Source organism: Pungitius pungitius, chromosome 13 (assembly GCF_949316345.1).
Source record: "Pungitius pungitius chromosome 13, fPunPun2.1, whole genome shotgun sequence".
NCBI classification, from domain to species: Eukaryota; Metazoa; Chordata; class Actinopteri; order Perciformes; family Gasterosteidae; genus Pungitius; species Pungitius pungitius.
The window spans coordinates 2,110,957-2,122,747 of record NC_084912.1 but is presented as its reverse complement, the minus strand read 5'-3'; the positions used below and the strand labels follow the sequence as shown (position 1 = coordinate 2,122,747).

Here is an 11,791-nt window from a genome sequence, read left to right as displayed (position 1 = left end):
TAGCTGGTAATTAGCTCGTTAGATAACGGGGGTGGGGGGGGGGGGGGAGGGACCCATTTGGCTCACATGCTAATCAACGGAAACCGCCGGGACGCGCTCCTAATCCTGCGAACTCACGGCACACAAAGGTGCCGTTGGCTGGTCCTCACTGTTCAGATGGAGATAAGTCTGCAGGGCAGATGTGTGTTTGCTGTTTGCCCAGCTGAGAGCCTCCGCTGATTGTTATTAGCCTCATAAATGTCCCGAGTGCCGGAGTTAACGGCCCACTCCGTGGAAGGGGAGCGCTTTGCACCTTTAGCCGTGTTGAAAATGTGACCTAAATACACGAGGAAATATGAAGGCTGTGGGTTTCACGCCGTAATCTGCATTTTTACAGTCAAATGGAATTAGTTCACTGCCCCACAGCTCAAAATGACCATCTGTGAATATTAATGTGAAAGGTGTGACCCCCTCAGCAGCTGCTTGGAGTTTCTGCTTTTGAAAAGTCTGTTATGTGGCTGAAGTTTAGAATTACTGAGTAAGAAGCTGCATAAAGTCAAAATCAGGGATTTTAATCAACTTCATCTTAAGCGCCACCGCGAAGTTCCCGTCGGCGACTTCCGATGCTGCCGTGTCTCCCACCTGCCTTCCCTCTGCTGGCCAGCAGGGGGCGACAAGTCTGATTTCATAGAAGTCTATGAGAAAATAACACTACTTCTCTCCCGAACTATTCCCTCTGTAAAGATTGTAAACATGAGTTTATGGCCTCAATCTGTAGTTTCAGCTCTTCTTCAACACGGCATGATGTTTAATTTATTAAATGATGGTCCGTGTAGAGTCAGATAGACCAGAAACAGGTAATGCTTTAGGGCGGGGCAACGCGCTGATTGACAGGTTGCTACCACCGTGTGTCTGGTTATCAATGTTTTGAGCCTCGACCTGTTCTCGGTGGGGGCCTCAGTTAATGCCAGTTAATGGGAACATTTTGGTTGTACCACTTCTTCTCACTCCTCACACAGAAACAGTTCCCTATCGGATGGATGGCTGTTAAAGTCCTTCCCAGAGGATGAATTTTAATTTAAACTCTGCTGCCATTATCAGGTGAAATCATGAATTTACTGTTTTCAGCAAACACTAATAAATCCCGCCAGCCTGAGCTTGTATGTAAAATCGTTATAAATTGTTATATATTATATCAAACTGTTGTTTTTTTATACCATTACGGTTCTAGTACACATTTGGGCTGCAGCCATTTCTGCCAAACAAAGAAGAAGTGCACATGCATTATGATTATTGCATCACGATGTATGAGCTCTGCAAAAGAGACATTTGTTCTGCATTCTGTCCCGCTTATTTTAAAATAATGCAGCTGGTCAGTGTGTGCCAGTCGCTGTCGTGTGCTGGGGGGGGGGGGGGGGGGGGGGAGAGGTGGCCAGAGGCTGGTTCTGAGCCAAGCGCTCTGAGGACAATCGCCCAATTGGTTGCGATACCACTGACCCGTGAAAGGTCGCAGATTATTTAAGGTGCCTTCAAATGGAGCAGGTCTGTCACTGTTAATGAGTTAATGCCCCCACCCCCCCCCCCCCTCCCCTCCCCTCACCCCCTGGCCTGCTTGTTGTGACCTAAAATGAATAAGAGAAGGGGCGAGTAGCACGCTGGACCAGCGGGTAACTAATGGCGACAGTGGCGGCGGCGCAGGCCCGAGTGTTGGCCTTTTTCAGCGGCTCGTCGCTGGGGGAGAACCTGCCAACGGAAGCCAAGCCGGGTGTCCCCTGACATTTCTGTGACATTTCCCCGTCTGGATGAGACGGCCCACAGTACGGCACAAGCTGTCCCATCTGCGGGGGGTCCCGAGGGGGGGCGCCTCGCTCCGAGCATGGTCTCCATGTGAGAATGTTAACAGGCAGCGAGAGGTGGGTTACGCACAGGATGCCGAATAAATTCCCCTAAAGCGGCGCAGCATTATCCCGCCTGTTGGCTTTGATTAGATTTGACGAAGCGCAGAAGCGAACCACGGGGGATAATAATAATAATAATACAAATGCGTTGCTTCTGTCCGCCTGCACGGGCGTCACGGCGGCGCGCGCACGCCATCCGCATTCGGAGAAGCGCACATTATCACATCTGAATCATACATGAGTGTTGTGTGAGGACAAAAGTGTTGCTTTCACCGTGCACCTCTCTGCACGTGTGTGGCCTCCTGTCACGCTGCGGGTGCCTCGGTTTGATGAAGCCGTGGGTAAAACTTCCTGAGCTTTTTCCACACGAGCCAATGATTCCGAACATGCCATCAGAAATCCATGTGAATGATAAAATGTTGTATAATTCAGGTTGTGGAGGATACCTGAACTAACTCTGTGAAAACCTTCAGAATATAAAGAGGAATGAAAGTGGGATGTTTGATCAGTGCTGCTGAAGTGGAGATTTCTGGCTCCGTCTGAATGAAAATCTTTTAAAGATGTAACAGGAATATCCTAAAAAGTCCTAGTTTCTAATTACATTAAGATAATTCCTTTCTGCAAAATAATTAAATGTGCAAACAAAGGCTAACATTTGGCGAATTTGCGAGAAATGGACTGAAAGCGAATAAACAAAGTGTTAAAATAAAACCCACATGTGAATTTTTGGCTGCTTTCTTTCCTCTGAAAGGAGACGTTATGGAAGCTAATTAACAAAAAGAAAATTGAGCAGCGCTTTGAATACATTGTTCTTGTCTGTGTGTGCTGATAATTTGTAACCCATCTGTGGCCACACTTCCAAAAAATCCTCCACTTCTGTTTGGTACATCTGCTCATTTGGCTTTTTCCTGCACGTGTGTGTGTGTAGACGAGGGAACATTAGCATGGATCCGGTTATTCTTTATCCCGACATGTGATATGTTATTAAATGCAATTTAACACACAATATCAGTACAGTTAACTTCTCAGTTTTTCCTTTTATCGTCACCCCCCCCCCCCTATAAACACAGTAATTAAAATATTATCTTGCCCTTCCATTGAATATAACAGAAATGATGTAGAGTATAAGTACAATGAGGTACTACAGTGGAGCTGTACTGTGCATGTATATTTTCCCTGGTATTTCATCCTTATGTTTTATTTTTGAACAAATAAAAATACACTTATATATATATATGCAGAAATAAACCAGAATGGACCAGGGAGTACAAAATTAGATTTGTATTTTTGTCAAATTAATCTAGTGGGGCCGATGGGAGGGTTTTAAGCTTATTACAGTGCTGGATCATGGGACCCAAAGCAGAAGGAAATTCATCAGATAAGCCTCTTACTGTGTACTTTATTTTTTCAAAGCTCAACAACAATATTCGGTCACTAAAACCCGAGCGATGCTCTGGGGGAGTCTTTCACAATTTCCTGTTGAGGACATTCCTCCTAAAAGCCGACGCGGATGCAGATGTAGTCACTCGTTTGGTTCCTTTCTGAATGAAATCTCAGCGTAACACCTTTAGCTCTACACGCAGCGAGGGCTCCAGGCGGAGGCGTGACGCTGGGATCCACCATGGGTGGATGATATAATAACGGTGAAAATGAACCCACACAGTCAACGGCACGGCGCACTTTGACGAAAAGTGTGTTTGTGCAGCGAAAGCGCTGCAGGTTTGACCTTCTGGCGAAAGGTCGTTGGGTCCCCTTTAACTTAGCGACGTCCGGCAGGGACGTGCGACCAACAGGAGACAACGTGCACATTGAGATTTCATCTCACACTGCACGCTGCAAGCTTCAGCCTGTGAATCCGTGAGCGGGATGATTGACAATCACTCAATTTCCTGAGTGATCGTAGCATCAAGACTTAACTGAGTGCAGAGCATTCGTTCATTCATTGAAACAAGCAGCAATTGACACGAGTTGCAAGAAAAGAAAAAGACCTAAGACCTAAGAGGATGAATATTTCGCCAGCTAGCTAGTAACCAACATGCTAAGCTAAGCTACGCTAAGCAGCACGAGCGGTTTGGTACATGGACGTGGCCATCAGTAGATATTTAAGTTGTTCATTTCCGAGGAGCCCCGTGGGTGTGAAGGCTTTATTTCCAGTTGTTATGCACAATAAAAAATCTAAATCTTTTGTTTGGCTTGTTCTGAATTTTGAGTAGCCAATTAGATGGAGCCTCATTTTTTATTAAAGTGAAACGAGCACATGAGGTGCTTTAATAAATTCCATACAAGGCACAAATCCATTATTAATCTGTATTGCTTAGTGGGGAATTTGGGAAAAGAGAAAAGACCTCCATGCCTAGAAACACACCTCAAGGATACACTGAAAGTATTTTAATATTCAGACATCCAAACTTTTCTGTGGGGGGGGAAGTTTAATCCAGTTATGCAACAATAACGGACTGGTTGTTCTGATTAAGTCAGAGAGCTGCAGAAGAGAAATATATATATATATATATATATCATGTGATGACCAAACCGGATTATGTGCAGAGTCTGGATTGATAAGAGGGAGATAAGAGAATATTAGATGTGGACTGAGCTAAAAAAAGAAAAGGGATGAAAAAAAAGTTTGTATCTTATTCCTGCGACAAAAAGCTGCAGTGCAATAAAATAAATACACGCACAAAGCATTTATCTTTTGAGCTGAAAAGTAAACCGTCTGGAATACTCGACTTACCCCAAATGTCCTCTCCAGCTGAGGGATCTTCTCCATCTGAATACTTTCTGATTCTCTCTGTGTGTCAGCGCTTTGTCTGCATTCTACTCGCCGGCCTCCTGCAGACAAACCATTCTTTTATCAGTTTATAAAAGCCTCACATGTTGCTTCGTACCTCTGGAGGCCTCTTGGATCCGCTAAACACTGAGGCATCAACAGACAGAAGCTCCCACATCTCAATCAGCCAATGAAACCACTTTGAGGGTGAATAAATGAACGTTTTGGCTTCTGTGCAGAGTGAGAGGCTTCATCTTAAGCGCTGATATATATATATAAAACATAGTCTGATCTGGTTTATTACACACACTTTGCAGTGAGGGAAACAATATCAAGTTGTGTTGGGCTCTTGCTCTGCTTGTGGTAAATAAAATAGGTGAAATAACCAAACCGTGGTCACCAGATCAACCTCTGCCTCACTCGTCTTTGAAGGCGTCGCTGGGTCTGTGTGATGCATTTGATGCATCTGCTTAGTGTTTGATTCGTTTTCTTCCAGTTCCAGACCATGATGGTGAGGAGAACCAGATTTAAACACAACCCACGTGCCCTTGAGCCAAGCACCGAATCAATGTTTCCATCTGAAGACCTGATGGGGGATATGGGGGGGGGGGGGGGGGGGGGGGGGGAGATTGAAGAGCTCTCCCCACCTTTACTTCCCCCCTTTTCCTCTCCGAACATCCCTCTGCTCACCAGTAGGTGGAGCATGTCTCCTTCGGAGGGAAGCAAGGGAGCGAGGGAAGGGAGAGAGGGGAGATGATTAAAGAGAGAAGAAAGACAGCAAGAGGCAGAGAGAGAGAGAGAGAGAGAGAGAGAGAGAGGAGGGATGGAGAGGGAGGTGGGAAGGAGGGAGGAAGGGAGGGAGGGAGGAGAGAGCAAGCGTCAGCACTCCATGCGTTAAAAGGGCAGATGGTAACCGCGGGTAACTGAGGAGCAAAGCACTCTGCTGGCCGCGGAGCAAGAGATCAGCAGAGAGGGAGGGGGGGGAGGAAGGGGGGGGGGGGAGAGGCAGGAGATGCGGCGCAGGAGAGGAGAGGACCATCTGAGGAGGGAGGCTGCGCGAGCGGAGGGGAGGAGAGCAGCGCTGAGCACTTCTGCTGCTCCTCCTCACTAACCAGGGGAGGAGGAGAGGAGGAGGAGGCGAGGAACAAAGACGAGAAGTAAATCCGTCCCTTCCACTTAGAGAGACACGGGGACAAAAGGGGGGAGGGGGGGGGGTGGAGATAGTTGAGGGGAACTGCGAGGCTGATCAATGAGAGGCGCAGATTTCTGCGAGAAATTTCGACTCAGCAAGAAAGAGAAAGGGAGGGAGGGAGGGAGGAAGGGAGGGAGGGAGGAAGGGAGTCAATGACAAGGAAAGATTGATGAATGAAAGATGGGAGCGAAACATCTGGAGGGGGAAATACTCAAAGGGAGAGATATTTAAAAGGGAGATTCTTCTTTTAAACAGTTAGACAACGAGCAGAAGATGAGAGCGGGAGGAAAGGAGGAGTAGAAGGTGAGATATTTCAAAAGAAAGGAAGCTACGGAGGGAGAAGGAAGAGTCACAAACTTCGAGAAGAGAGGGAATAAATCACAAGGGAGGGATGAGGAGGGGGGAGGAGGTCACTCCTCCCTTTCTGATTTCTTCTTCCCTCCTTTACTTCATAAAACCAGAGCAGGAGAGGACGAGGAGAGCCGCGGAACAAGAAGAAGAAGAAGAAGAAGAAGAAGGAAGCCGACTTTTTATTTCTCTCTTTTTTTCTTCAAGAGTCCGGACGGAGGCTTAAGTCCACGCGATGGCGTGCTACTACATCGTGATCAGCTCCACGCACCTGCGTGACGGCCAGCTGCGGAGCATCAAGGGGGTGTTCAGAGGACCGATAGGGGCCAGCGGACAGAGGAACACGGTGAGCCCCCCCCCCCCCCCCCCACCCCACAACTAACCAAAGGGCTCTTTTGTGAAAACTTTGTGGGCCGTTTCCACGGCGTCAGATCGGTGAATATATCTGAATCAATGTCTAATGCAAAGTGCATGTGTGCATATGTGTGTGTGTGTGTTAATTTTTATTTTTTTATTACTGAATTCACGAGAAGCCAGGAAGTCATTACCTCTAAATCAGCGTGACCCTAAGCCACGCCCACTCGGCTGATTGGCAGCTCCTTAATCACCGTGTTTGCGAGTTAATTAATTGCCACTTTCATTAGGTTAATTGACTTGGTATTGGAGACTGAAAGCTGCCGATGGGGGTGGGATGCCCCCCCCCCCCTTCTTACACTAAAAGCTCCTCCGGCTGCAAGTGTTTCATGTCAGCAAAAAAAATCAGGACTCTTTTTCACTTGGCGTGTAGTTCCCCCTTTAGTTTGACACGAGCCACATGTTCTCCAGGTTTCAAACACACATGTTTGCTGTTGTTTTTTTTTAGACAAAAAATACCCACAACTCGTCCCTGTCAACTCATTTTAACGAGCTGCTAAAAACCACAAAAAAGAAAAAAGAAAAAAAGGTCTGCGTCTGAGTGGGCACTTTTTGAGGATCCAAAGACTCATCTGGCGTGTCGTACTTCTTGGAATCCCAGAGGTTGTTTGATTGCATTGTGAGTGAAGATGAGTCCTGAAGCCGCGGGGGAGGTGGGGGGGGGGGGACCTTCGAAGGCGTCCGCGTGACTCACAGGCTTCTTCAACTTTTCACTCTTCCTCCTCCTCGTCATCTAAACTCCAACTAAACCCGGCGTCTTCATTCCCTCCCTGAACTTTACACGCAAACATAATTACAGCGAGTCCTTGTAGGGGGGGGGGGGCGTGTGTATGTGTGTATTCCTACGGGGCTTCAAAGGGAGACAGCAGACGGGACGTTGGAGGGGTGGTGGTGTAAGGGCAGTGGGCTCATTACACGGAATCAAAACCCAGCCCACTTCCATTTTTCACATGCACACTCGAATCCCTTCAAAGGCGGTTTGAGCGAGAACAATCCTAATTAAGAGCCGCGCATTCGTCATTGGGAACGAATCGGGGGGGGGGGGGGGGGGTCGTCGCTTTTTCCTGCGAAACGAGGCCCGTGGATCATGAGTCACGACGTCGGGCCGAGGGGGTCGAGACCTGCGTCGGCTGCGCGGGGGGCCCTTTGTGCCCTCTGATTGGCTGTCGTCTGTTGAAACGCCAACAAACAACAAAAGGAAGAGAAGGCGCTTGAGTGTGTTATGAGATACTTGATCCTGAAAACCCCCGATTCCGTGTCACCACAGAGGTGAGGAAAGGCCCGTTGCTGTAATGTGGCGGAGCTGCAGGTGCTGATGGATGCAAAAAGTGGCTCTAACCTTTTTTTTTTCTTCTTTTTTTTTAAAGCCTGTGGGCACATTGAGGCATTTTTCAAGAGCCCAATGGAGCGAAACGCTCTTATCGGTGGTTCAATAAAGATCCTGGATCAAATCATATCTTTATGGACTTGAGTGTGTGTGTGTGTGTGTGTCACTTTCACAGAAATAAGTGCAGAATTCCAGAAGACAGCAACACGCACTTTGTCTTTGTGTTTCGGGAGCTTTCGTCCAATCACGTTTGCTTTAGACGTGTCACCGGTTTGTATGACAAATTCATTTTGTGGCCTGATCCTGTCATTTAGTTGTGTCTTTGGTCCTGGTTTCCCCCGGACTACGTCGACCACGCGTTTAAAACGCGGTAATCAGGGAGACGATGCGCGATGTGCATGTGATCGGTCTTTGACCTGTTATATCAACGTATAACAGCGATGTGTCGCCTCAGTCGCAGCGGCTGCAAATCGAGTCAAGGTGGCGACGTCCAAAAAAAAAAACGGCTTGGAGCGTGCAGACCAGAAAGGCTTCACGCCCGCTTCTCACTGAGGGCCCGAAATGAGAGATTTCGCGGCGCTTTCGTTACCTGAGGACGAGTCGGCCATCTTTACACGGTGGTCCACGGGAGACAGAGGCAAACACTGACTCTGGATCAGCCCCAAGCTCTGATCTCCCATCGATCCAGTGACCCAGCCGACATTTCCAACTTCGGGCCAAAACGTCACCATATATATATCCGTCCTCCCTCCGGATGGACAAGAGACATAATTGCTTTTCTCGAACGTCTCCTCATGTTTGGAATTATGTTCCTTCAAACTCACTCCTCACAGTTAAATCCAACTTTCTCATTATCGCCCGTCGGAGGCGAGTTTGAAAATAGACACTCTCCTCCCTTTAATTAATGCGCATCACCGAGTAGATGACAAACTAATGAAGCCAATATCGCACCTTTTAACAAGTTTGAGCTTTTCGAGTGAAACATACGGCAAAGTTTCCGCTGCAAACCCCCGACGCCACAAATACACTGTAATCACGCACTCAAGAAAACTCAAAGGCACGTTTTTCAACTCCGCGTTCGTCACCTAATCCAGGAATAGAAAAAGGCAAATCAGGGGATTTAATTAGCCAACGAGCTCACACGACTACCAGCAGTCACCTTGCATCCCGCCCCCCCCCCCCCCCAGATAGTTTTATCTCCCGGTGCTTCGGAGCGGGAGACGTCTGATGAAATTGCCTGAAACGGCCACGTCTTAAAAATTCAAATAACATGCTCCGTGCATTGGGAATGAGGAGGGGGCGGGGGGGGGGGGGGGGTCTGTGGCCATTGACTCAACTTCAGATTCATGTGGATGCAAATGTTTCATGTTTTAACTTTAAAGAAGTTTTATTTTATTTTATTTTAGAGTTGAACACAAGGGAGGCTGATTATTTGATGTGCCAGGCAGCCGTTGTTATACATGCGGTTGGTAATGGGGTTTAAATGGAGATTAATGCGAAGACTTGCAGCGAACATACTATTAATAGTGTGAGTGGGAAGGATACACCTCCAGCTTTTAATGACCCGTAATCTGTCGAAGTTTATTTTAACGAGGGTTACATTTTGACTTATTGACTTGTTTGAAGTCGCTCGGGACAAAAAGAAGGTGCCGAAGAAATTAAAGGCTGTTTTCAGAATGTGAAATACGCCCAAATCTTTTAAAATAAAGGAAAAAAATAATAATTAAATTGTGTTTTAAAGAAATTCAGGGCTAAAATATCCAAAATCACTGGAATGATCATGCAGATAAAACATAAGCTGACTTTGAAGGATGAATGAAAAAGTTCAAATGTGGTAAATATACAGGGAGTTTAAGGGAGGACACGAATAAAGGAGGAACAACAGATACAGACGCTGGTACACAGGTGTGCTGCAACGTGGTGAAATGAAGCATTTAACCATCAAGCTGTGTGACGAGATGCTGAGGCTTCCACAACCACCTCGTCCACAGAGACACATGAATATTCTGCTTCTTATCTGCGTTATCCAGACAGCTCCAGTGTCTTTAATATGTTATGATACTTTGACTTATGTAAGAAGAGATATGACAGCTGCGACAGACTCTACGTCTTCACCACATTCAATCCACATGGAGGCCACTGTGTGTAGAAATAAAAAGGGTCATTTTTCAAACTTAAAACAACACCCTCACAAGGTCCACTGAGCAGCTGTTGTGGAGCTTTTCATCGGGTCACATGGTCGGACAATTTCTTTTTTTGGAAGTTTTATAAAAATCAGCTTAAGCTTTTATGCCAAAATTGTCCCCGTAGTTAAGTCCCGCCTCTCGACCGCAGACTGACCAATCACAGTGTCGCTTTGTTGCTGCCATTGTCTTCCGTCTCGATCGCCATGGTGATGAGGTGTTTCAATTCCATGCTGTAATCTGCGCCATTAGCCTGTTTGTTTCTTTAATCTACTTCGTGCTGAGCCACATGCGTCGAACCAGCGTCGGGGACCCTTTTCTTTGGCTTCCGTCTGAAATCACTTGGGGTTTTTTTTTTCTCCTGTGATGATATCTCTCCAGGCAGTGCAGTTGGTGACAGTGGGTCTCCATGGCAACGTGGCTGCGACAGCTTGATAGAGTAGCAGCGGGGAGGGGGGGGGGGCATTGAGATTCAAAGTTTATTCTTTTGACATTTGCACTACTTTTCCCCGGTCATGTTTAAAGTCCTTAATACAATAATAAGGAATGAAATCACTTTTGTGCCTCGTCGAGTCCACCCAGTGAACATTTTTTGGTTGAAAAGACGTTGAATCAACGTCTATGGCCCGACGTTGAAAAGACGTTGCAAAATGGTTTAAAAGTGAAAGTTGTTTCAACGCCTATTCGTAGACGTTGAAAAGACGTCTATGTTTAGACCGCATATCAACGTGATTTTTAATACGGTAAAATGTCGTCCTCTACTTTGTGCTATAGCATTATTTTATAGGTCTAAAAATGACGTCCACATTTGTGCGTTTACCACCGATATTAAAAACCACGTTGAAAACGGGTCTAAACATAGACGTCTTTTCAACGTCTACGAATAGACGTTGAAACAACTTTCACTTTTAAACCAATTTTCAACGTCTTTTAAACGTCTTTTCAAAGGCACAATTGCTCGCTGGAAAAGTACAAGTTACACACGGTCAGCTGTTGACAGTTGTCAATCATGTCAACAGCCCTTAACAAGGACAACACAATTTGATTAATTTGTATTTATTCATATCAATATAACACTAAACACTTTTCCTATACAAAACAGAATACAAAAATAAATTATATTTTGTCAAAAAATAAACTATGAAATTATAAGTGGAGCAACAACATGAACCAGTTAGTTTAGAATTTTGTGTTTGTAAACCATTTTCTAAATCATTGGCACTTCATTTGGCTCTGAGTCACTTGAATCCGGATCGTATACCTGAAATCAGCGCCGTCTCCCTCATCGTCACTTCAATGATTCAGAATGCGCAGAACACCCCTCAGTTGCAGATGCCTCTAGTGAACAAGTTAATTCAATTCAATTAACTTTATTTTGTTCAACCCAAAAAGAAAAATAAGCCTGAGGGAGCTTTACAGTCTGTAAACATGCAGCATCCTGTCCCAAAACCATCACATCGGCACAGATAAAACTCCCTTCAACTGGACAACACTTAAGGGTGAACAGTGGAGGAGTAGCTGTGTACAGAAAGAACAACTTAAAGATGTACAGTACGTTCAATTCCTACGACAGAAATTATTCAAATATTCAGAGTAGTACACCAGGTGTAAGGACAAACTCCATCAGATGTAACCTCCATCCACAGGAACCTGTGAGGAGGGGAGAACAAAGACTTTAGA

At 46.0% G+C, this 11,791-nt stretch overlaps 1 protein-coding gene across 5 annotated transcripts in view; it reads left to right on the top strand.

The window, feature by feature from the left end:
- The first annotated feature begins 5,629 nt into the window (after nt 1-5,629).
- znf804a (zinc finger protein 804A) overlaps nt 5,630-11,791 on the top strand; it is a 45,204-nt gene continuing 39,042 nt past the window's right edge. Inside the window, exons 1-2 of one of the 5 annotated variants that reach the window (XM_037465075.2) lie at nt 5,630-5,804; nt 6,395-6,533. In XM_037465075.2, the coding sequence (XP_037320972.2) occupies nt 6,423-6,533 (111 nt within the window). In that variant the 5' untranslated portion in view covers nt 5,630-5,804; nt 6,395-6,422. Of the gene's footprint in view, nt 5,805-5,848; nt 6,143-6,300; nt 6,534-11,791 lie in introns of those variants that run through there. The other 4 variants (XM_062566530.1, XM_037465074.2, XM_062566531.1 and 1 more) reach the window with 4 other exon arrangements.